This window comes from Schistocerca serialis, chromosome 8 (assembly GCF_023864345.2).
Source record: "Schistocerca serialis cubense isolate TAMUIC-IGC-003099 chromosome 8, iqSchSeri2.2, whole genome shotgun sequence".
NCBI classification, from domain to species: Eukaryota; Metazoa; Arthropoda; class Insecta; order Orthoptera; family Acrididae; genus Schistocerca; species Schistocerca serialis.
The window spans coordinates 59,092,666-59,119,839 of NC_064645.1; the positions used below are offsets into that span (position 1 = coordinate 59,092,666).

At 44.0% G+C, this 27,174-nt stretch overlaps 1 protein-coding gene across 4 annotated transcripts in view; it reads right to left on the reverse strand.

The window, feature by feature from the left end:
* LOC126416233 (protein croquemort-like) overlaps nt 1–27,174 on the reverse strand; it is a 274,990-nt gene that overhangs the window by 131,033 nt on the left and 116,783 nt on the right. For all 4 annotated transcript variants that reach the window (XM_050083842.1, XM_050083843.1, XM_050083844.1 and 1 more), the window contains one exon: nt 5,080–5,240. In XM_050083842.1, coding sequence (XP_049939799.1) covers nt 5,080–5,240 — 161 coding nt within the window. The remainder of the gene's footprint in view (nt 1–5,079; nt 5,241–27,174) is intronic.

The following is a 27,174-nucleotide window of genomic DNA, read 5'->3' on the forward strand; positions in this document are numbered from 1 at the left end:
TTTACAGCGAACAAAGCAACGGTCGGCGCGGAGTTTGTGTTGCGTGACAATGAGAATGTGACGAGTGATTTTGTTTGTAGTGATCCTATTGTGATGATCACTGTCAGTTAATGCAATGAAAACTTCATTTTGTACTACTGCTTTTATGAGTAATTTAGAAATGAAACCACTGTGACATTACTTAGTTTTGATGTGAATTTATTAATTTTTAGGCCCATTTTTGAATGTTATTTGGATTTATGATTTTTTGTAGGCAGTATGAATGGATGCGAGCTTTGAGATGTGGGATTGCGTCCAGAAAAAATGCGAAATAAGTTAAGTACATCACGTAAAATGGTGGGTGACCGAAAACAACATGTCCCAGTTTTTCCAAGGTGAAACCACCTTCCAAAAAGCAACTGGTTGTTTACTTTCTGCCGATCTCATCTTGTATTCGTTGCTTCTTAAAACCTTATAAATTATAGCTTTTTTCATATTGTTGGGATTCAAAAAGTTAAAGGAAGGTTGAAGTTTTTTGATCTTATTCTTGAAAAACAAGAATGAATTGAATAGTCAGATTTAGCAATGTTGTGTTCTTTAACATCCCCTTACGTTTTTTTCTGTAGTCTTTTTAGATATCATAAAACATAGCTGGAATTTTTACTTTATTTTCTCAAATGACGAGCATCGAGGGGTAAGGAAGACACAGTCTTAAACAACATTTTCCGTGTCCTTCCAGACAAGATCAAAACCAAGAAAAAAATTAAGTTTTAGCACAGATTCTAGTCTTAAAATCTTATTTGCCACAGAAGAACTCAATATTATCTCGTTGTTCGGGCTTTAGTTAGTTACAACGAGCCTCAACTTGAACAACCAGCCTCCTCCTGGACACAGGGAGGTCTAACTTTACGGTTAAACATCCAGTGCCGATGGCGGTGATTATGACAAGCTGGTTTCAGGCTAAATATGATGAGAGAGACCAAAAATATATAAAATCTAAAGAGGCTGCTGCTCAAGAAAAGGAGGAAAGTTTTGTTGATGGAGCAAGTTTTTAGTTGTCACTTCATCATTTCATATATAAATGGACGCGTTTACCACCAGAAGCAGCGGTGCCCCATGGTTCGCTTCGTTCACAGAATCTCCAAAGCTTCTAGTATTAATAGGGCGCTGAACAAAGCTCCAATAGGTAATCACGTGGGAATATTTCTGAGTTAGGATTTTAGGATCCACTTTATTAACATATTTGTGCTTCTTTGTGTATTGTGATTTTGGAACGCGCCTATTTATAATCAATTTCGCTTGAGATGATACTGTCCATCATTGGTCATTGTCTTGCTCAAATTTCACTGGTGGATGCGGTTACACACTAAGAAATAGTGTTGTAAGCGTTCCGTCGTTACCGCGTAGTCCCCTCCGAGTGAAGTTGATCAGCTACACTTCAGAGTGCAGATGGACACTGCCACTGCGTTTTCAGCTTTGTGGCGTGCTACGAGGTGGCAGACTGGGTCACAGCGAGGCTGCTTCTATCTCCAAGGATGGCCGCAGCGTACAGGCGCCGAGCGCTGTTATTAATGAAAGTTCCGTGTTCGTCTGGACACCTGCAACGGCTCGCCAGATCCAGTGTGTGTCTGTCACTGTGTGGGAGAGAACGTGTGGGACGTTGTGAACCGGAGATAGGTCAGGAGCACTTTTATAACCGAATGTCAAAACAACTGCTCGAGAAAAGCGAGTAATCCGGATTCGAAATCTCTTTATATGTGGTACAAATTTTCTATGTTCACATTTAAACAGTGTTTTACAATGATTCCCGTCTGCTGTCTGATCTTGCTAATCTGGGATCATCTTAAATGAAACTTAACACGTAGCTAAAATTGAATATAAACAGTGACAACCGAAATAATTTTTTTTTCTTGTATATGGTTACCGGCTTCGGTCTGCTGAAGACGATCTTCAGACCTACACCATGGTGGTACATGCTGGCTGAACGGAGCGGTGCTACTCTCCACAGACGCTAGCTGCTATACCAGAGAAACGATCTCAAAAATTACTAGTAACGCGAACCATATGCACTTATTGAGTAGCACACTTTTAAAAAAGTCCCAATGTATGTGACATCTAGAAAGGAGATAGTCTACTCAGTAGACGTACTAAATTGCAGTCTTCAACACCACTATTCAGACATTCACGATCATGTTCCACATTATACCACCTATGTATGGACAGACGAATCTTTAACAGACTAACCTGTAAATAAGTCGAAGGATGAATCTCCCAGGCCCGAAGCCGACCATGATAAATCTTTAAATACAGATAAAGAAGGAAAAAAATAGCCAAGACACTATGTAAGAACGTGCACCGAGTATAAACAGCGTCTGAAGAAACCACAGTGTACCAAAATCTTTTACACTGTGTACCATTTTAAAAAAGTAGGCTCAAAGAAGCTTTTAGTTTTACAAAACTAACAAATGTAATTCTCCCAGTGCAGAAAGCAGCACTCTTGTCTAGTTGGAGCCGGGAACAAACTTAAGCTGCTCGTTGCTACTGTGGTTTTGTTGACGGAACAATGGCATAATTTGTCTGAAAGGACAGCTACAACAAAACCTGAAAGACGGTGTACGGATGTCAAATTCAAGGTAATTGTGCACCGAACATCTTAACCACTTCGCTAAGCTAGTAACTTGGTATGAAACTTCCTGGCAGATTAAAACTGTGTGCCGGACCGAGACTCGAACTCGGGACCTTTGCCTTTCGCGGGCAAGTGCTCTACCAACTGAGCTACCCAAGCACGGACTCACGACCCGTCCCCACAGCTTTACTTCTGCCAGTACCTCGTCTCCTACCTTCCAAACTTTACAAAGCTCTCCTGCGAACCTTGCAGAACTAGCACTCCTGAAAGAAAGGACATTGCGGAGACATGGCTTAGCCACAGCCTGCGGGATGTTTCCAGAATGAGATTTTCACTCTGCAGCGGAGTGTGCACTAATATGAAACTTTCTGGCAGTTCGAGTCTCGGTCCGGCACACGGTTTTAATCTGCCAGTAAGTTTCATATCAGCGCACACTCCGCTGCAGAGTGAAGATCTCATTATAGTAACTTGACACTTGGCAGCTTAGAAATAGCTTCATTTCGAAATATGTTTAACCCACTTCTTTCCAGTAATTCGTGAACGAATAAGCATTGGTTCCTCACAATGATACCACACATTTTTCTCATTACTGGAAAATGGAAACCGACAATGAAAAAGCAGCTTGAGCTACATTATTAATACCATCAATTATCAGTGTATTTGTGGTTCAGATTCAAAATAAAATACTAGAACACCAGGAACGCCGTTAGTGCTTTGGTGTGTAAATAACGAAATATCCTGTAACTACAGACGTGGAAACTCTTACAGCAACAAAAAAATATTTTCATATACTTTACAGTTATGAGAACTTTCTGAAATTCATTTGTCTAATACTAATAAGAGACAGGTAATAAAACAGAACCGCACTCTAAATCGGTTCAAGTAAAATCCATAGGGAATAGGATTCTTCACAAAGGAATACTTCGTGAATTGACGTGCTTCAGGAAATTCAAGTGCTAAGACTGATGAAAACCCAGCGACAGATATTCCACGAAACAAGTTAATATCTAATCAGAATCTGAAATGCTCTGAAGAACCAAATGCATGTTCATCATACGATTGCGGTCTTAAGAAACTTGAATTCCGTGTTACCCATTACGTGTACATAGGAATTCACCTCCACGTTTTCTCGTCTGTTGAACTCCAGCAGAGGTCTTCCTTGGTCCGTTCATCATACATTCTCCTAACTCAGTGTCCTGCCCTCCTCACCTTGTCTCAAATGCGTTGTTCACGTCTTTCATTCTGGTGTGTTCCCTGATGAATTTGTCTTCCTGTCTGTCTTACTAATTACTGACATAGTATCTGATCAAGAGACATCAGACATTTCTGTGTAACGCGGAATTGATCACTAAATGTAATGAGGGGCGGATCTGCCAGTGTAAACGAAGGCAGTGAGTACTGTGTGTCATCAGAGCAGCATTAACAGCTGAATTGAGTCGATCACGAGATCTCAGTGACTCTGAACGCGGACTTTGGATGCCACCTCAGCAGCAAATCCATCAAGGTATATTCGACACTACTAAAGCTGCTCAAATCTACTGTTAGTGATGTGATTGTGAAGTGGAAAAGGGAAGGAACAACCTCAGCTAAACGAAAACCAGACAGAACTAACATATTTGATATATCTAAAATGTTACCAGCAATACAGCTAGCAGAGTAACTCTGCTCAGGGAGGAGCAGTTCCTCGTAAGTCACACATTCCTGCAGTCACTGGTGAGCTGCGCGTGGGGTCGTGTGGAGACCGACGCCACTGGTCAGTGCGTGACTTGAAGCGAGTGATTTGGATTGACGAATCACGCTGGCAATCTGATGGAAGCCTTTGGATTTGGTACATGCCTTGAGAGCATTACTTGCCATTAAGCGTAGTGCCAACAGGATGACAAATAGATGTGGATGTGTTTCCCCCTTATTGCGCTTAAGAAAACGCTAAGTACAGGAGGATATGAACACCTTTTATAGCATTTTGTACTGTTGTACAGCAGAGTAACAGTTCGGAGATGATGACTGACTGCCTCAAGGTGAAGGAGCAACCTGTCGAAGATCCATCTTTGAGGCAATAGTTTGTGGACAGCAAGACTCCTGAAATGGATTGGCCTGCCAGGAGACGCGATCCGAACCACACTGAACGCCTTTGGGATGGGTTAAAACGTAAACTTGGCTACAGACCGCACTGCGGAACATCACTGCCTTCTCTAGTTTCAGCTCTTTCGGAGGAATGGGCTGCCATTCCTCGACAGACATTCAGGCACCTCGCTGGAAGTGTCCCCAGCACAGTTAAAGCCGTCATAAAGGCGAAGGGTGGACTTTCCCCGTATTAACGTCCAGTGGTAGATGTCCGGATATTTTTGAACCGATCGTGTATATATTTCCAAAGTTCGCATAGAAACTTCCATATTTTCAATAGTTTCTGTATTTAAAGACATTGCTTGATTATCACATATACATGACAAAGTTCATTTTCCTCGCGTACTTACTTGAATCGGTACGGACCCATTTGGACGAAAGTGGGTTTCGTGTCACGGTTGGTGATCTCGCCTGGGTTGGTCCAGTTCCAGAAGTAGAAGTCCAGCTTCATGGGGACGGGCGTGTCCCGCCACAGTTTGAAACTCGCCGACGTCGGTGATATGCTCAGCTCCTGCAACAGCGAGAAGGCACGGTTCACTTTCTAAGTACATGTACAGAACTTCAGTGTCGGCACGCCTATGAGAAGGAAAGTTAGTTCCGTCATACTCACTATGTGAGCGCATGTGTCCAGCCACCCCATGCAGTTGGCTCAGACACCAGTCGCGTAAATAACGGGATGTAGAACCTACGTCTGCTGACATTACACTGCTCGAAGTGCTGGGAGAGGACGAAGGAAATATAGGTGTTTAGAGCCTCTTCAACGTAGCACAACATGTTTGGGAAACGGTGGAGCAGAAAACTGGCCACATTTCCACTTCCATGATGTAAGAGGAACTAAGTGTGACAAAACAAGTCTTCAGAGACATTACTGTTACCACCAACGATTACTGGTAGACCACGGTTGATGGAAAGATAGTCCCGTCCACTGACCTGGTAGGTGAGTGAAAAGCCGTGTGGAAACAGAAATCAGTACACATCGCCCTTCTCGTAATATCGAACTCCAGCATCGTCGCCAAACGGACTGTGAAAAGCCTACAGACGTTCAACCTACAGTCCATTGATAACTGCTGGCGGCATTAAGCTTTGAGAAATTTGTTTGAACCGTTATCACACAAATACCGTGCAAAAGTAGGGCCGTAAATAATAATAATAAACGCCGTAGAGGCCCCGGAAAACAATAGGCCTTCGGTATGTTCTGCCAGTCGTAAAAGGTGACGAAAAGAACAAACCACTAATAGGGCTAACCCCCCTTTTAGTGTGATTAGTTGGTCCAGGACAGAACTAATGAAGCCTCGGACAAGCGCTGTCATGGTCGGTGACGACGCTTTAACCCTATGCCCGTCCACAATGGTAACGACACTGCTAGCCACACGGAAAATGATTTAAATCCAAATAGAGGTGTTTTGCAGGATATGCTTCCTGCAATCACCCTAGAAGGAAAACAAAGACAGAGGATGAGATGGTCAGATGAAGTTAACCGACACCTCATGTTCTGTTATTACCAAGCAACAAACTTAGGAACCAACACAACTGGATACAGATGACAAGTATACACAACATTAATTACCAGATACCCAGAATTAAAATTTTTAACAGAACAACGACTAGCTGATCAGCTCTGTATAATAATCAAAAGTAACAGGATACCCCAGTCAGAATTAGAAAACGTCAAAGAACAAGTACAAGAAATACTTGAACAAAATGTGCAATCACAAGAAGAAGAAAAGACAATAATGGACTCAAACATCCCAGAGCAAACGAACAAAGAGCAACACCCATCAATTAAACAATCAGAGGAACACGAAATCTTAAGACAGCCACCAGAACAAGCACAAATAGAACATGAAGTGACACACATGTTAGATATAGAAGAAAAATTTCTGCTGACATATATAGAATACAAAGACACAAATACAGACATTAGACCATTCTTGCATAGACCACCAAATAACCCACAAGTTGAAACAACAATAACTATCAACACAATCATACACAACAAAATAAATGAAAATACAGCTATGGAAGAGTTACAACTACTGGTTTATATAGGAGCACTCACTACACTAAATATACACTCTAGGCAGAGATCAGAACCAACCAACACACAGAAGAAACCCACAAAACCAGCATGGCAACACAGGCTACAGATCAGAATAGAAAAACTGAGGAAAGACATCAGACAGCTAACACAATTTATAAGAAATGAAATATCAGACAAAAAACGAAAAAGGTTAGGTAAAATCTCACAACAAGAACGATAGAGCAATTAGATGAAAAGAAACAGAACTTACAAGCATTGGCCAAATGACTTAGAAGATACAAAAAAAAGTGAAAATAGAAGGAAACAGAACCAAACATTCAACACAAACCAAAAGATATTATACCAGACAATAGATAACACACACATTAAAATAAACAATCCACCAAACATAACAGACATGGAACACTTCTGGAGCAACATACGGTCAAACCCGGTACAACATAACAGGCATGCACAGTGGATACAAGCAGAAACAGACACGAACAAGATGATACCACAAATGCCTGAAGTGATAATTTTGCAATATGCAGTCACCCAAGCAATTTATTCTACTCACAATTGGAAAGCCCCTGGAAAAGATAAAATAGCAAATTTCTGGCTGAAGAAGTTCACCTCAACACATTCACATCTAACTAAATTATTTAACAGTTACATTGCAGACCCATACACATTCCCTGATACACTTACACATGGAATAACTTATCTGAAACCTAAAGATCAAGCAGACACAGCAAACCCAGCTAAATATCGCCCCATAACAGGACTACCAACAATATACAAAATATTAACTTCAGTCATTACACAGAAATTAATGACACATACAACACACAACAAAATTATAAATGAAGAACAGAAAGGCTGTTGCAAAGGAGCACGAGGATGTAATGAGCAACTGATAATAGATGCAGAGGTGACCTATCAAGCTAAAACTAAACAAAGGTCGCTACACTATGCATACATTGATTACCAAAAAGCTTTTGATAGTGTACCCCACTCATGGTTACTACAAATATTGGAAATATACAAAGTAGATCCTAAATTTATACAGTTCCTAAACATAGTAATGAAAAATTGGAAAACCACACTTAATATCCAAACAAATTCAAATAATGTCACATCACAGCCAATACAGATTAAGCGTGGAATATACCAAGGAGACTCATTGAGTCCTTTCTGGTTCTGCCTGGCTCTGAACCCACTATCCAACCTGCTAAATAATACAAATTATGGATACAATATTACTGTAACATACCCACACAAAATCACACATGGATGATCTAAAACTATTGGCAACAACAAATCAACAACTCAACCAATTACTAAAGATAACAGAAGTATTCAGCAATGATATAAATATGGCTTTTGCAACAGACAAATGTAAGAAAAATAGCATAGTCAAGGGAAAACACACTAAATAAGGAGATTACATATTGGATAACCACAGCGACTGCATAGAAGCGATGGAAAAAAACAGATGCCTATAAATATCTAGGATACAAACAAAAAATAGGAATAGATAATACAAATATTAAAGAAGAACTAAATTTATTGACATAAAAAACGTACATTATGGACAGGTAGACAATTTAAGGAAATTCTTTCTAGAACGAGCAGAAACTAGCAATATACACAAACCAATCACTCATATAAATACATCGGCTACACCACTGCAACTTCATAACCACTTCTAAAACCCTTTAGATCACATAACAACAGATACGAAGAAAGTAAATTGGAAAAAGGAAACACAACATGGCAAGCACCCGTATCATCTAACACAGCCACACATCGATCAAGACGCATCCAACACATGGCTAAGAAAAGGCAATATATACAGTGAGACGGAAGGATTCATGATTGCAATACAGGATCAAACAATAAACACTAGATATTACAGCAAGCATATTATTAAAGATTCCAATACCACAACAGATAAATGCAGACTTCGCAAACAACAAATAGAAACAGTAGATCACATCACAAGCTGATGTACAATATTAGCAGATACAGAATACCCCAGAAGACATGACAATGTAGCAAAAATAATACATCAACAGGTTGCCTTGCAACATAAACTTATAAAACAACACCTTCCCACGTACACGTATGCACCACAAAATGTACTGGAGAATGATGAATACAAATTATACTGGAACAGAACCATTGTAACAGATAAAACAACACCACATAACAAACCTGACATCATACTCACCAATAAGAAGAAGAAATAAACACAACTAATCGAAATATCCACACTCAATACAACAAATATACAAAAGAAAACAGGAGAAAAAATTGAAAAATACATCCAACTGGCAGATGAAGTCAAGGACATGTGGCATCAGGATAAAGTTGCCATTATACCAATTATACTATCAACTACAGGAGTCATACCACACAATATCCACCAATACATCAATGCAATACAGCTACATTCAAACTTATATATACAACTACAGAAATCCGTAATTATTGATACATGTTCAATTACCCGAAAGTTCCTAAATGCAATATAACATATACCATACAGTTAAAAGGAAGTGACGCTTGATCAAGGTCCGCGTCACTTTCCATTTTTAACCAGACTTAACGTCTGACAAAGTGAAGAAATAATAATATAGCATCTAATGTTAAAATAAAATAATTATGAAAAATGATAGTGAATTGCCCTAATCAATAACCAACCAGAATCTTAAGAAAAGTCAACGAAAAGAAAGTAGTATTAAAGGAAATGGAAAAGACAAAAGTAAAATTTAATATATTAACAGAATCTTCCGTCGGTTCTTGGTAGAACAACATTATAATAATAAATGAAAAGCACCAGTTTGCTTTTGTTCTACAATACAATACAAATTTAATAGACATGCCGTCAGACACATCACTCTCAACGTTAACAGTCTTGACAGGGAAATGTTGGGGAGAAAGAAGACGGCCTACGATGATGTATTTGGAAGACGTTGAGGACACGTTATGATAATTACGTGGAACTAGAAGGTACAGCCAATGATAGAAGAGTGGTTCCATCGGTAAGGCATTAGCCTTCGGAATATGAATGAATGAATGAATGAATGAATGAATGAATGAATGAATGAATGAATGAATGATGGCCTGTTGTTGGAACTCTCACGCCTGGAATTATTTGGAGTCATCAGACCGTGACTGTCAGGATTGATTGAATAGGTTTTACTCCTCATTAGAAAAACTTGTAGGCGACCTTCATGTGGTACAGACTGGGTGCAACTGCAAACCTTCATAAGAGCTCATGTTTGTACTTGTAGGTGACAAATATTCCAGACGTAAAGTAGAACAACATACGGTACATTACATCTCCTTCAGTAGTAACCACAGTTGTACAGGCCTTAGTTACTCCTGCACGGAGTAGAGATTACCACGTTGGACAGCAACTATGCGGTTCGTAGCTAAGAACCTACAGTTCTTGTGGGAGCCAGCTGAATATGTCAGAAGCATAGTAACGCACGCGTATCAGAGACGCAGAGCAGCGCCTTCATTTGTAACTGTTTCTCGGAGAGTGTTCACTGAGTCGGTTAGCACCTGCTGCCAACAGAGAAATGCATCAGAGCAACTGTAGTGGGAAGCCAGTGTACGAATCCGCTGGATTATCACAAAATTCCCTGTCAGAGTTTCGTGAATAAAATCAGTTCTCGCTCGGAAGATAGTTTGTGACTAATAATAGTACTGTGTCCCTGAAACTCAGCTGGCCGAAAATGTTGTCCCCTACCCAAGAAATACGGAAGACCGAGTTGATTGACTGAAGGGAGAGTAGTAGTTCGTAATAGGGAACTTACACGAGCTACATGGCTACATAGTCCGTAAAACACGGAAATGTCTAGAAGCGAATGGCATGTAGCAGCCGACGTCGCGTTGACGCTGACGACGAAGACGACGACGAAGACAACAAATGAAGATAGCCCAAGTAAATCAGCTTCGGTTTATAACGGGTAAACTGTTGTCAACATTGTGATTAGAGACCAAATATATCCATAAAAAATGAATAAGTGGAGTACGACTCGCGGTCTCTGGGTTCTGTGCAACCTGTGTGTATAGATGATGATGATGATGATAATAATAATAATAATAATAATAATAATAATAATAATAATAATAATAATTTTGTGTGGCCCAGTGGCCTGGCGCGGGTCGTTCTACTGAACGCCACTTCGACGATTTGCGAGTACATGACCCTCCCCTACCTTCCATCTCATTACCTACGGTGTCAGCGCGGCATATTGCTAACAGAAGTGACCAATGTTCGATTCCCGGCCGCGTGTGAGATTTTCTCAGCTCAAGGACTGAGTGTTGTATTGAGTCCACGTCTTCTTATCGTCATAACTGACACGAAAATTGCCTGCATGGCATCACATCGTTTACGCCTACGTAATTCCGTACTAGGATACGGTTTGAAAGCCAACAACAACGATAACGATAACTACCCTAGTTATCCAAACGGGAGAAGGTAACGTAAAATTTAACGCAGATGGCGACCCCATTTTTTTTTTTTTAGGGCGCGAAACTGCTATGGTCATTAGCGCCCGTTCCGGTACTTAGGAAACAGTAAAAAACCTAAATTGAAAACCAGCAGCAATGGGAACGAAAGTCATAAAATTGGAGAAAATAAAAGCAGAAGGAAGCCTTAAAAATCCACTACAGAAAGGGGTTGGTTGTCCCCAAAAAAAGCTTCAAATGACTGACGTCATTTCACTGGCACTAATAAACTGGAGAACGCGGTCGGCTGAGCGCGTGTCATCTGCTAAAATCGACGATAGATCAGGCGATAGCTGTAGACGGGAGCGTAACGGATTAAAATAGGGGCATTCAATTAAAAGGTGTCTTACCGTCCACAGCTGAGAGCAGTGGGGACAGAGTGGGGGAGGATCGCCGCTTAAAAGATGTCGATGGCTAAAAAGAGTGTGCCCTATCCGGATTCGAGTTAAAATTACCTCCTCCCGACGACGCGTTCGGGAGGAAGAGGTCCAAGCACAAGGAAGAGCTTTCAAGTCCCGCAATTTATTATGGGGAAGTGTCGACCAATGCGCGTGCCATAAATGAACAACACGACGACATAAAACGCTCCGTAGGTCGGCGAAGGGTATCGCTTGAATAGCTGGCCGAGGAAAAGAGACTGCAGCCTTGGCTGCAATATTGGCAGCCTCATTTCCACAGATACCAACGTGTCCCGGGAGCCAGAGGAACGCCACCGAGACGCCCCCCAGGTGGAGCAAGCGCAGACAGTCCTGAATCCGGTGGACCAGAGGGTGCACAGGATAAAGAGCTTGGAGACTGAGGAGAGAGCTGAGAGAATCTGAGCAGATAACGTACTGTATCCGCTGATGGCGGCGGATGTAGTGGACAGCCTGGAGAACAGCGTAAAGCTCCGCAGTATAAATCTAACACTGGTCGGGAAGCCGAAAGTGATTTGGGGTGTCGCCAACAATATAGGCACTCCCTACACCTAACGATGTTTTCGAGCCGTCGGTGTAAATAAATGTAGTGTCCGTCATTTGTGCACATAGAGCAGCAAATGCCCGACGATAAACAAGTGAAGGGGGTACCATCCTTGGGAAATCGACAAAGGTCACGGGGCAGGCAGATCCGGGGACACAGCCAAGGCGGTGCTGTACCCCAAGTTGTCAAGAAGGTTTTAGGAAAGCAGAAGGAAAGAGAATGGAGCAGTTGACGGAAGCGGACTCCCGGTGGTAGTAGGGAGGAGGGGCGGCCTGCATACCCTACATCAAAGGAGGCGTCGAAAAAAAAAAAAAAAAGGTCATGTGCTAGATTAGCAGGCATGGAAGACAGATGGCTAGCATAACGACTCAGAAGGACTGCTCGCCGATTGGACAGCGGAGGTTCAGCAGTCTCAGCATAAAGGCTTTCCACAGGGCTAGTGTAAAAAGCTCCAGACACTAAACGCAATGCACGGTGGTGGATAGAGTCGAGACGCCGAAGAATAGACGGCCGAGCAGAGGAGTAGACTATGCTTCCATAGTCCAATTTCGAGCGCACTAAGGCGCGATAGAGGCGGAGAAGGACCACTCGGTCCGCTCCCCAGGACACGGAGGGTGTTAAGGGATCGCAGACAGCAAGCCGAAAGATAGGAAACGTAGGCGGACCAGCACAGTTTTCTGTCAAACATGAGACCCAAGAATTTAGCGACGTCTGAAAACGGAAGGTTGACAGGACCTAGATGTAAGGAGGACGGAAGAAACTCCTTACGTCGCCAAAAATTAACACAAACGGTCTTACTGGGAGAAAAGCGGAAGCCGGTTTCGATGCTCCAAGAGTGGAGGCGATCGAGACATCCTTGAAGACGTCTTTCAAGAAGGCTGGTCCGTTGAGAGCAGTAGTAGATCGCAAAATCGTCCACAAAGAGGGAGCCCGAGACATCAGGAAGGAGACAATCCATAATTGGATTTATGGCAATGGCAAACAGTACAACACTCAGCACGGAGCCCTGGGGTACCCCGTTTTCTTGGGAGAAGGTACGGGAGAGAGTAGTTTTCACCCGCACTCTAAATGTGCGCTCTGCCATAAATTCGCGAAGAAAAAGGGGCAGCCGACCTCGAAAGCCCCAAGAGAACAGTGTGCGGAGAATGCCTGTCCTCCAACAGGTATCGTATGCTCTCACCAGATCAAAAAATATTGCTACTGTTTGGCGTTTCCGGAGAAAATTGTTCATGATATAAGTGGAGAGAGCAACAAGATGGTCAACTGCAGAACGATGCTTTCGGAATCCGCATTGGGCAGGTGTTAAAAGACTGCGGGACACCAGCCACCACGCTAAACGGTAATTCACCATACGCTCCAAAACCTTACAGACACTACTCGTGAGAGAAATTGGGCGATAGGTAGAGGAGAGATGTTTGTCCTTTCCAGGTTTCGGAACAGGAACGACGATAGCTTCCCGCCATCGTCTGGGAAAAGTACTGTCGGTCCAAATTCGATTATAAAGGCGAAGGAGGTAACGCAGACTATGGGTTGATAAATGCAGCATCATTTGGACGTGGATACCATTCGGACCCGGGGCGGAGGAGTGAGAAGAGAGTGCATGTTGGAGTTCCGGCATGGAGAAAACAGTATTGTAGCTTTCGCGATTTTGAGAGGAGAAAGCAAGAGGTCGCACTTTCGCTGCACATTTCTTCTGGAGAAACGCTGGCGGGTAATTTGAAGAGCTCGAAATCGCAGCAAAGTGCTGACCCAACGAGTTAGAAAATGCGACGGGGTCCACGAATGTATCATGCGCGACAGTGAGCCCACAGACCGGGGAGAAACTAGGTGCGCCTGAGAACCGTCGAAGCCGACTCCAAACTTCCGAGGAGAGAGTGAAGGTGTTAAATGAGCTAATAAAGAATTTCCAGCTTGCCTTCTTGCTATCGCGGATGACACGACGGCATCGCGCTCGGAACTGCTTATAGCGGATACAGTTGGCCAAAGTAGGATGGTGGCGGAAAACGCGGAGAGCACGTCGCCGCTCACGTAGTGCATCACGGCATGCCTCGTTCCACCAAGGAACTGGGGGGGGGGGGGGGGGGGGGGCGCCGGGGCAATTCGGAGGTGCGTGGTATTGAATGTTCCGCAGCTGTAAGAATAACGTCGGTAATATGTGTGATCTCATCGTCGACGCTGGGAAAGTGACGGTCATCGAATGTCGCTAGAGACGAAAAAAGTGTCCAATCAGCTTGGGCAAACTTCCAGCGCCGCGGGCGCATGTATGGCAGTTGAGGCTGCAGTCTAAGGACACATGGAAAGTGGTCACTCGAGTGTGTATCATCAAGGGCGAACCATTCGAAGCGCCGAGCTAGCGGAACAGTACCGACCGCAAGGTCCACATGAGACAAATTTGTCGTGGAGGCAGATAAAAATGTAGGGACCCAGTGTTGAGGCAAACGAGATCCGCTTGGTGGAAAACGTCTAGCAATAGTGAGCCACGTGGACAAGGATGTGGAGATCCCCAAAGTGGGTGGTGGGCATTGAAGTCCCCAACCAGCAAATAGGGGGGTGGAAGCCGACCAAGAAGATAAAGGAGATCAGCTCGTGAAATTGGTGTGGACGATGGAATGTATACAGTACAAAGAGAAAACGTGTATCCGGAAAGGGAAAGACGGACGGCGACAGCTTGGAAGGAAGTGTTTAAATGGATTGGGTGATAATGGAGAGTTTCATGGGAAAGAATCTTGAGTCCTCCAAATGCTGGAGTGCCTTCAACAGAGGGGAGATCATATCAGACGGACTGAAAATGAGGGAGAACAAAGCGGTCATGGGGACGCAGCTTTGTTTCCTGAAGACAGAAGATGACCGGCGAGTAGGATCGTAAGAGGATCGACAATTCATCCCGATTGGCTCGAATACCGCGGATATTCCAGTGGATAATGGACATAGGGTGAACAGAAAATGGAGGAATGTGACCAAGGGTGCTGTCAACACTACAACTGCTCAGAGCTTGCGACCGACAGCATGGAATAGCATTCAGCCGAAGGCAGAAGATCCTGACCCATAGGTTGGTCAGGAGCGGCTCCTGCCACCAGCGATCGGCCGGTTGACTGGACACCAGCAGTGCGCCTCGGCAACACAGAAGACGGCCGAGGGCGATTTCCGCCAGGTGGTGCTGTAGATAGACACGCCTTGGCGGAGAAGGAGAGGAACTGGATTTCTTTGTAGCCTTCTTGGAAGTATGATGTTTAGATGAAGGAGGAACCGATGGTTGGGAAGTTGCGGTATGTAAAAACTCTTCACGAGTATGCTCTTTTTTCTAAGTCTTGGTGTCTGACTTTTGGTCTCGAGATTTAGCAGAACCCGACGAAGGGTGAGCCATAGAGTGGGCAGGCGAAAGAGGTGAGGTTGAACGGGTGATCTTTGCGCTGGCCGATCTGACGACCGTAGCACTAAAGGTGAGGTCGCAAGTCTGCGTGGCCGCCTCCTTTGTTGGCCGAGGAGAAGCAAGGACAGTGCTGTATTTTCCTGTCTGAGGCATGGTGGGCTGTCGACTGGCGAATAATTTTCGATCAGCAAAGGTCGACACCCTTTCCTTCACTCTTATTTCCTGGATGAGCTTTTCGTCCTTAAAAATGGGGCAATCTCGAGAGGAAACAGCGTGGTCACCCATACAGTTGATGCAGCGAGGGGATGGAGGTGGACAAGCATCCTCATGGGCATCCTTGCCACATGTAACACATTTGGCTGGATGGGAACAGGACTGGCTGGTGTGATTGAACCGCTGACACCGATAGCAATGCGTAGGGTTTGGGACGTAAGGGCGAACGGAAATTATCTCATAGCCTGCTTTGATTTTCGATGGGAGTTGAACTTTGTAACATGTCAAGAAGACAGTGCGGGTTGGAATGATGTTCATGTCAACCTTTTTCATAACTCTATGAATAGCCGTTACGCCCTGGTCAGACAGGTAGTGCTGAATTTCTTCGTCAGACAATCCATCGAGGGAGCGTGTATAAACGACTCCACGTGAGGAATTTAAGGTACGGTGCGGTTCCACCCGGTCAGGGAAGGTGTGGAGCAGAGAAGTACGCAGCAATTTTTGTGCCTGGATGGCACTGACTGTTTCTAACAACAGGGTGCCATTCCGTAATCTGGAACGAGACTTTACAGGACCTGCAATTGCGTCGACACCTTTCTGAATAATGAAAGGGTTGACCGTGGAGAAGTCGTGACCTTCGTCAGACCGAGAAACAACAAGGAACTGTGGCAACGATGGAAGAACTGTCTGTGGCTGAGACTCAGTGAACTTACGTTTGTGAGCAGACATAGTGGAAGGTGAGGAAACCATTGCGGAAGAATCCCCCATGATTACCGGCGTCTCCGATGGCGCGCTCCTCCCTTGTGGGGGCCCTCTCTGAGGGCACACCCGCCTTAGGTGATTGTTCACACCTCAGGTCACACCTCCCGACAAACGGACGGAGGGACCAATCGGCACTTTCGGAAGGTATCAGCTCGGGTAATCACCCCTCCCTGGGCCTGGCCGTTACCAGGGGGTACGTCCGTGTCCTACCTGTCTACCCGGGGCGGGGAATTACGCGTTACCCCGTCACCGGCTACGCATGGAAGTGCGTGGGTTGGCCTTCAGACACGCACAGGGAGGAAAAAAGAGAAAGGGAAAGGAAAGAAGAGGGGTCTCAAACGCCGCAGCGGAGAAAAGGGCAAAGAGAAGAGGGAAGGAAAAGAGAAGGACAGAGGAAGGACGAAGACTTGCAAGTATAGAAAGCAAGGAATTTGTAACAGTTTCGAGCGTCCGTCTCCGGACGTAGGCACAAACCATACTCTCAGAGGGGGAGAAAGGGAAGGAAAGAGCCAGAGGTGAGGGGGGGGGGCGAAGATGGGGGACAGGGAAGGATGCGGAAAGGGAGGGTATGCAGCCCGGAAAGGAAGGAGGGCCACATTAGCTCGGGGTCCTGTGCTCGCTACGCACGTATCCACAAAAGAGTTGTGGACCCCCTGGGGGGGGGCCATGTTGTTTCTGACTACTCTTCACACAGTTGAGAGGTGGGAACTAGGCTGAAACGAAGACTGAAAAATCCGAGATCCGGCCGAGATCGGATCCGCGACTTCTCGTTTTCCAGGCACGCGCATTTCCGCTGGACTATCAAGGCCGGCAACTAAGTAGATGGTTCATCTACAGGTAGGCTTTGATTGACTTTCCGAGTAGCGAAATATGTGACAAATACCCGTATTTTCCGACAGCAGGTCAATTTCTTGCCCCGCCAAGGAATCGTAAACCTTATTACGGCACCTGACAAATTTGAGCTTGATACCCTAACCGCAATATGTATCTTTTTCGATTATGAAAGTATAAACAGTGCCCAACTTTCGTAAGTTAAGGATACATTCCAGATATTTGCCCTGTCTAACACTGTAGGGTTTTTCAGATTTGGATTTCACGTTTTCTCGCTACAGGAAAGAAAGATTTATTCATTATGGATACTCTTAACAACTGAATAAGATTTCTTAATGGATGGTTGGTATTCAAGCAGATCAAGCTTCATATAAAACACCCTAGAGACTCGTTGCTTTCAGAATGTTTGCAAATTGTCAAGTGCCGAAATATCAATCGCAATAAATGTTTTAACAGCCTAAAGCGGAATGCTTTCATTTAATTTTCAGGAAGGCGCGGACCCGATTATTATCAAACAGTACATCCACACGTATGTACAGGGTGTTACAAAAAGGTACGGCCAAACTTTCAGGAAACATTCTTCACACACAAAGAAAGAAAATATGTTATGTGGACATGTGTCCGGAAACGCTTACTTTCCATGTTAGAGCTCATTCTATTACTTCTCTTCAAATCACATTAATCATGGAATGGAAACACGCAGCAACAGAACGTACCAGCGTGACTTCAAACACTTTGTTACAGGAAATGTTCAAAATGTCCTCCGTTAGCGAGGATACATGCATCCACCCTCCGTCACATGGAATCCCTGATGCGCTGATGCAGCCCTGGAGAATAGCGTATTGTATCACAGCCGTCCACAATACGAGCACGAAGAGTCTCTACATTTGGTACCGGGGTTGCGTAGACAACATCTTTCAAATGTCCCCATAAATGAAAGTCAAGAGGGTTGAGGTCAGGAGAGCGTGGAGGCCACGGGATTGGTCCGCCTCTACCAATCCATCGGTCACCGAATCTGTCGTTGAGAAGCGTACGAACACTTCGACTGAAAAGTGCAGGAGCTCCATCGTGCATGAACGACATGTTGTGTCGTACTTGTAAAGGCACATGTTCTAGCAGCACAGGTAGAGTATCCCGTATGAAATCATGGCGGTGAATCGAGGAAGTACGGTACATACTGACAAAACTAAAATGAGCTTTAACATGGAAATTAAGCGTTTCCGGACCCATGTCCACATAACATCTTTTCTTTATTTGTGTGTGAGGAATGTTTCCTGAAAGTTTGGCCGTACCTTTTTGTAACACCCTGTATGTACTCCGTAAGCCACCGCACGGTTTGCGGCGGAGGGTACCTTATACCGCTACAAGTCATTCACTGCGTGTTCGACAAACAGACGGTAGTTTTTCCCCTCGCTCTGTCTGTATCCCTCCACACGAGCCCTATTCTCTCTTATCGTCCTGGTCCTTACGCGAAATGTGCGTTGAAGGTAGTAGAATTGTTCTGCAGTCAGCCTCAGACGCCTATTTTCCAAATTTTCACAATAGCGCTTCTCGAAAACAACGTCTCCTTCCCTGCAGTGATTCCCATTAAAGTTGCCGAAACATCTCCATAGTACATGTGTGTTGTTCTAAATCATCGGTAACATATCTTGCTGCCCGCGTCTGAATTTTTTCGATGTCTTCCTTTAATCGACCTGGTGCGGATTCCAAATACTAACAGTCAACAATGGGTCGCACTGGTGTCCTATGTGCGATCCATGTGAACTACACTTTCCTACAATCCTCCTAATAAACCGAAGTCGACGATTCACCTTCCCCACTACGAAGCTTATATGCTCACTCCATTTCATGTTAGTTTCCAACGGTACGCCGGGATATTTGACCGAGGTGACTATGCCAAGCACCACTCTACTAATGCTGTATTCTAACATTGTATGTTTTGTTTTTCCAGCTCATCTGAATTAACTTACATTTTTCTATAGTAAGAGATGATAGACCGCCGTTGGTACACGTTTGGGATATTCTCAACTGAATCCATAGTAATGACTATGTATCTAAATTAGCTGACAGAATTAAATATCTGTGCAGGTCTATAAGTAGCATCTAGAGATAACTTGAGAATAGTAAACAAGAATCAGATGCGGCTATTACAGCCTACGTATAATGGACGAGTATGGATCAGTGCTGTACCGCCGCGGTGTGGTATAAAAGGGGCGCACAAGAAAGCTGGCTTACAATCTGTGTGTGTCGTTCGCGTCTGTCCAGTGCTTGTTGTTTTTGTACAAGCAGAAAATGTTCACAGATCAGTAGTCGCGGTAGAGTACTCGCTAGATAGCTGTGTTGTAGCGCTAGCGGTCCCGGGTTATGTTCCACGTGCGAGCTGGAATTTTCCTCGTTCCAGCCACTGCTCTTAAATTGAGTGCCGGCCATTTCTCCCTGGGGTAAAAGGTGGCTGGGGCGGTAGGCACAAAGAAACGTAGCCCCAAAGAAACGTTTGCTGTGGGATTATTCGTGACTAAGCGATTGGTTCTCACTTCACTGAAGAAACGTTAAGGGTTGAAAGGTACGTACAGTTTCTTACCCAAGTGCCAGCGGCTTTCCTAGAGGGAAGCGCCTCTTGAAATACGTGGACGTGTGACGTATCAGAACGATGAGTCCCCGAAGCACTAGCCGCTTGTGAATGGGAAAGCGGTCACACGGGTCTTCCCTGGCCGCTGGATAGGACGTGGAGGCGTTATCAGCTCGACTGCACACTCTCCTCATTTGTTGGCATTTGCTCTTTTTCTGTCAGTTTCACTCAAAGATGACGTCTTCCGACCCAAGAAGATTTAAAATATTGCACTGCTGCAGCACGGACAATAATATTAGAGAAATCTCTTCAATGTGTCCAAAAATCCTTTCCCTGGGGAATGCAAATGCGTATTGTAGTAGACGGTGAGCATTTCGAACTCTTGACGGGAAACATGGAATTTTAAAGAAGTTTTCATGAACACATTCCCTTCTGATTTTATTTATGTTGCTATTGCATTTATGCAGCGTAACTGTGAATCTGTTTTACGAGTGCATTCCATTCTGGACGCGCACTTTTCTTAGAAGTCCGTGGCACATATACGAGTAGAACCGTTACCGTAATTAACTGTAACGACTTTTGAAGTGCAACTGCTCCACCGCTTAATCCAGCTGCAGCACCCCGTCAGAGTGACGCGGCAGTTCCTCGAACTCCCGCATTAAGCCGGCCACCCACACTGCAACCTGTCGGCCGGCACGGACCGAGACACTGACTGACGGTTTTTCGTCAAAGGTGGAGAAAAAAAAAGGCCTGCCGATTTATCGACAGCCACGCAAAGGTCAAATATGTAATAAATGTTACAGCAGGCGGTTGTGTAAGGACCCAAAACGAATGCAACAGGAGATTAGCTCAGAGCAAAACTTAAGTGCAGTTATTGCCTTCACTTGTGCAATCTCTCACCTTCATTCCATGCTCTCTTATTCAAATCAGACAAATCAGTTTCAACGTATCCTCATAACAATGAATTGTTATACACATCATTGTTCATCTAGTGATTTTCTCAGCTGGTTTCTTTCTTTACACAACAATGGCTAACAGTAACTGCTAGTGGCTTGGCCTGTTACTGCCAGTGTAAGCTAGACACAATTAATGATATTAACAACGTAGCTTCAGCCGATTTTAGAACAGTTTACTAGTCGTTCACTATCGGAGTCGATTGCCTGCAATCTACCTTCAAACATTACAGTCACCGACTCCATCTACGAGAACGCAGTGAAAACTAATGACTCCGAAATTTTTATGTGAAAACTCTTACACATTTTTCAATACAACAAACTTTACTAACATACTTGACATAATATTTCTTTATTCATCATGTCTCCGTATTTATTCCTCTATGGTCACCCCGACGAAAACATTTCTCCCAATCTGAGACCAGTTTCTTGATGCTTTCACTGTAGAATGTTCGACGTTGGTGACTGATCCACAACCTCACCTCTGCTTTCACCTCTTCGTCCCTATCTGAGTGAAGTCCTCGAAGGTCTTCTTTTAAGTACTGAAAACAGATGAAAATCGTAGGCACAGTGTGGAGGATGAACGACGACAATGAACCCAAGGCGTCCGATTGTTGCAGTTGTCACAGCGATCGAGCTCCTACGGTTTATTGGAAATTCAAATTTCTTGTATACGTCGCCAGCAACCCACGCAAAACAACAAGTCAACAGGTGGAATAATTTTGGAACTATCATCGGTCTGCCTACCAATCGACACTAACATTCCCTTGTTTTGATGATATCAGCTTCGATGAATATGGATGTCAATAGCTTTACGCGAACAAACAGTATTAGGCAGCAGGCTAGTCGAGTTCTATCAAATTTGCAGTTTTATTTCGAATAAGTAATAAATAATTGTTAGGGTAACAGACTTTGCCTGTTTGCCCTTCCGCTAGTGAAGTCGCTGCCGTTTCACTAATAAAACTATCTTTCCATCCCTTTGCTCTCACTGGTTAATGTGTAGTATCGTATTTACGGTACTCGTTTGAGCTACGGCAAGTGTTAGAAGCAGACATATGAATAAATGTTACAGGAGTTTCCTCACAACATTTTGTTTCGTTTCTTTCCTTCGTCGTAGCTGGTAATGGTATAGGCCGAAAGCTTTATACAAATATACATGAATAATATCAAAACAGTAACATGACGAAATAATTCCATTTTTTTCAGTTATTTCATAGGATGGTGGTACGTTGATGGTGCTTAAAATCGCTTTTCATTATTTATGAACATATATTAATGGCAGTCTTTAAATGAAACCCAAGCGACACAGTTGAGTACACTGCGTTATGAGGTTTGAACTTCGAATGACTGAGTTGGAGCAGGGAACGGATTAAGCCTGTGTTAGGTGGAGATGTGTCAAGTGGCCGACGATGCGGCAGAAGACGTGGAGTTCAGGTTGCGGGTAACAAAGATTGAAGCTCAGCCTCAGTTGTGGACAGTGATGCAATAAGAAAGGAAAAGGAACCCTGATGTTTGAAAGGACAGGGCACAGTGCTTCGGAGTCGTTGGTGCTGGTGGCTGTATTTTAGTAAGAAGACTGCTTTGATGCTGCTCTGTACGCTATTGTGTCTCCAGCAAGTCTTTTCATACGCGCTTGCGCACTGCACCCTAAATTCATTTCCACGTGCCCACTGTAGTCAAGCGTCACTCTCTCAGTTTTTATTATCCATACTCCTGTTACCAAACTAAATATTTACTGATGTCTCAGGAGGTGAAATCAACTGAACCCGCCTTAGAAAATTTGTAACAAATTTCGTAACTCCAAGATCAGATTAACACCTTTATTGTATTTATTGGTTGTCTGATCCGTCCGTACTTCCATATAACCACATTTAGAAAGCTTTTGTTTACCTATCAGTAACGTTTGTTTTTCATTTTACACTTTTGTGTAACGCTACGTCCCAGACGAAGACTTCCTAACACGTGAGTGTATTTTCGATGTTTGTTAGCTACCTGTGAAGATGACTAATTACATCTATTCAAGGTTCTTTTCTACGGAAAGAGTAGTTAAGTATGTGTCTTTCAGAACCACCTTCTTCCCCTGCCGCCTGTGTGCATTTTTTACCCACCTCGCCGCTGCCGAAGTGAGCTGCACTATGTAAGGAGGGCTGCTACCTTTGATGTCATAATGTATCGATATTAGAATCCTAACGTAAGCGCTGGGTTCCGGAACTTGCTGTGCCGAGGGCGCCCTTTCTCTGAAGAAGCATTGTCTTACTGTATAACAAGAGTTCCGAGTGCTGGTGGCTTGGTGTTTTGAGCTACCGTACGAAGCGGTCGCGCGCCACGACTAAGTCCAACTGGCTCTAAGCACTATGGGACTTAACATCTGGGGCCATCAGTCCCCTCACGACTAAGTCATGTGCAGAATTTGGTAATGTATGGAATTAGCAGTTAAGAGTGATACGTCAGTTTGTAGGAAAAAAGTATTTCAGTTATTCCGCGGGAAAGCGAGCACAGTTGTGAGTTATGTTTCACACTGTGCCGCGTTTGAGAATCAGTCACTGTCGTGAAGAAACATATTGATAGTAAAACGTAAATGAAAAGGCTTCCGTGATCAATAATTACCTGTTTAATCAACCCTAGCAATACCAAAGCATTTTCCATAACGCGCATTACCAAGGGAAAGGGGGAGGGGGTGACTTTACACCTACCCAAAAAATTAAAAACGAAAGACGTTAATTATTGTTGAATTTTATTATTAACGACCGTATTTTCAACAAAAAAAATTTTAAATGCAAATTGCGTTCATTGGTATTGACTTTTAGTTTCAAACTACTTTTTAAAGAGACACTGATGTGGAAACAAGTCCCTGAAACTGGGAATACTGAATAAGACTTTCAATGGGAAAAGTGACAACTGGTACTGAAATTTAAATTTTTTGTCTGAGTTAAAGTGATTTCTGAACTGTGAACCAGAGGGCTACGAGAGCTGTGTCATCAGCGTAGTGATGGCGCTTCATCAACAACAATTAATGAACGTCTGATAAGATGGAATACATGGAACTACTATCATCTACGACTCATTATCAACTTTCAGCTTTCTAAATTAATGTGTAAGTTTACAAATTAAAGAACGCATCTTTTATATAATTTAACTTAAAAATATAGGTGATGTAAAACCTGAATTTTGTGACAAATGCTAAATAAAAAGGTACCGAATGTGCTCCACGTTGTCCAGCGAAGTCCTAGGCACCTACACCAAATTTTGACAAACAGCGTACTCTACTCTTACGCTTAGAACGAATCTTAGGAGTGTATCACATGTTAACTAAAGCTTTTCTTAATTTTGTAGTATTTTTGTAGTTTCTCTTCATAGTATGGCAAATGCAGAGTCGAGAATGGCACTCTCGAGCTTAAAAATCTTCCACGTTTAGCAGACACTGGAAAATACATCAAAAAAGGTTTTGCATCTCCTCGGTTCCGAGAGTTCCGGAACGTGTACAGAAAATTGAAACACACGTCAACATAAACATCATTTCCGCCCTTTTTGTTGCTCATGAAAACCACACATTGCATGTTGCACCACCATACAGCGAGACCTTCAGAGGTGTTCCAGATTGCTGTACAAACCGGTACCTCTAATACCCAGTAGCACGTTCTCTTGCATTGATGCATGCCTGTATTCGTCGCTGCATACTATCGGCAAGTTCATCAATGCGCTGTTGGTCCAGATTGCCCCACTCCTCAATGACGATTCGGCGTAGATCCCTGAGAGTGGTGGGTCACGTCGTCCATACACAGCCCTTTTCAATCTATCTGAGGCATGTTCGATAGGGTTCATGTCCGGAGAACATTCTGTCCACTGTAGTCGAGCGATGTCGTTATCCTGAAGGAAGTCATTCACAAGATGTGCACGATAGGGGCGCGAATTGTCCATGAAGACGAATGTCACACCAATATGCTGCCGATATTGTTGACTATCGATCGGAGGATGGCATTCACGTATCGTATAGCCGTTACGGCGTCTTCCATGACCACCAACGCCTTACGTCGGCCCCACATAATGCCACCCCAAAACAGCAGGGAACCTCCACCTTGCTGCACTCGCTCGACAATGTGTCTAATGCGGGTTCAGCCTGACCGGGTTGCCTCCAAACACGTCTGCGACGATTGTCTGGTTGAAGGCATTTGCGATACTCATCGGTGAAGAGAACGTGATGCCAGTCCTGAGCGGTCCATTCGGCGTGTTGTTGGGCCCATCTGTACTGCGCTGCATCTTGTCGTGGTTGCAAAGAGAGACGTCACCATGGACGTCGGGAGTGAAGATGCACATCATGCAGTTTGAGTCGTAACACGACGTCCTGTGGCTGCACGAAAAGCATTATTCAACATGGTGGCGTTGCTGTCAGTGTTCCTCTGAGCCATAAAGATAGCTGTCATCCACTACAGTAGCAGGTAGCCCTTGGGCGGCCTGACCGAGGCATGTCATCGACAGTTCCGGTCTCTATCTCCTCCATGCCCGAACAACATCGCTTTGATTCACTCCAAGACGCCTGGACATTTCCCTTATTGAGAGCCGTTCCTGACACAAAGTACCAATGCGGACGCAATCTAATCTCGGTATTGACCGTCTAGGCATGGTTGAACTGCAGGCAACAAGAGCCGTGTATCTCCTTCCTGGTGGAATGACTGGAACTGATCGGCTGTCGGACACCCTCCGTCTAATAGGCGCTGCTCATGCATGGTTGTTTACATCTTTAATCTCAACACTCGATAGGAAACCTGGAAGAGGCACGCTCAAATCCCTGTTACGCGGGTTATGCGTTGTTTCTGAAAATAATGTAATAGTCTCCAATGACGTCGATGGCAATGAGATTCTAAATTGTAAAATTCGTTCTTATCTACATCTACATCTACATTGATACTCCGCAAGCCACCCAACGGTGTGTAGCGGAGGGCACTTTACGTGCCACTGTCATTACCTCCCTTTCCTGTTCCAGTCGCGTATGGTTCGCGGGAAGAACGACTGTCTGAAAGCCTCCGTGCGCGCTCTAATCTCTCTAATTTTACATTCGTGATCTCCTCGGGAGGTATAAGTAGGGGGAAGCAATATATTCGATACCTCATCCAGAAACTCACCCTCTCGAAACCTGGCGAGCAAGCTACACCGCGATGCAGAGCGCCTCTCTTGCAGAGTCTGCCACTTGAGTTTATTAAACATATCCGTAACGCTATCACGGTTACCAAATACCCCGGTGACGAAACGCGCCGCTCTTCTTTGGATCTTCTCTATCTCCTCCGTCAACCCGACCTGGTACGGATCCCACACTACTGAACAATACTCAAGTATAGGTCGAACGAGTGTTTTGTAAGCCACCTCCTTTGTTGATGGACTACATTTTCTAAGCACTCTCCCAATGAATCTCAACCTGGTACCCGCCTTACCAACAATTAATTTTATATGATCATTCCACTTCAAATCGTTCCGTACGCACACTCCCAGATATTTTACAGAAGTAACTGCTACCAGTGTTTGTCCCGCTATCATATAATCATACAATAAAGGATCCTTCTTTCTATCTATTCGCAATACATTACATTTGTCTATGTTAAGGGTCAGTTGCCACTCCCTGCACCAAGTGCCTATCCGCTGCAGATCTTCCTGTATTTCGCTACAATTTTCTAATGCAGCAACTTCTCTGTATACTACAGCATCATCCGCGAAAAGCCGCATGGAACTTCCGACACTATCTACTAGGTCATTTATATATATTGTGAAAAGCAATGGTCCCATAACACTCCCCTGTGGCACGCCAGAGGTTACTTTAACGTCTGTAGACGTCTCTCCATTGATAACAACATGCTGTGTTCTGTTTGCTAAAAACTCTTCAATCCAGCCACACAGCTGGTCTGATATTCCGTAGGCTCTTACTTTGTTTATCAGGCGACAGTGCGGAACTGTATCGAACGCCTTCCGGAAGTCAAGAAAAATAGCATCTACCTGGGAGCCTGTATCTAATATTTTCTGGGTCTCATGAACAAATAAGGCGAGTTGGGTCTCACACGATCGCTGTTTCCGGAATCCATGTTGATTCCTACATAGTAGATTCTGGGTTTCCAGAAATGACATGATACGCGAGCAAAAAACATGTTCTAAAATTCTACAAGAGATCGACGTAAGAGATATAGGTCTATAGTTTTGCCCATCTGCTCGACGACCCTTCTTGAAGACTGGGACTATCTGTGCTCTTTTCCAATCATT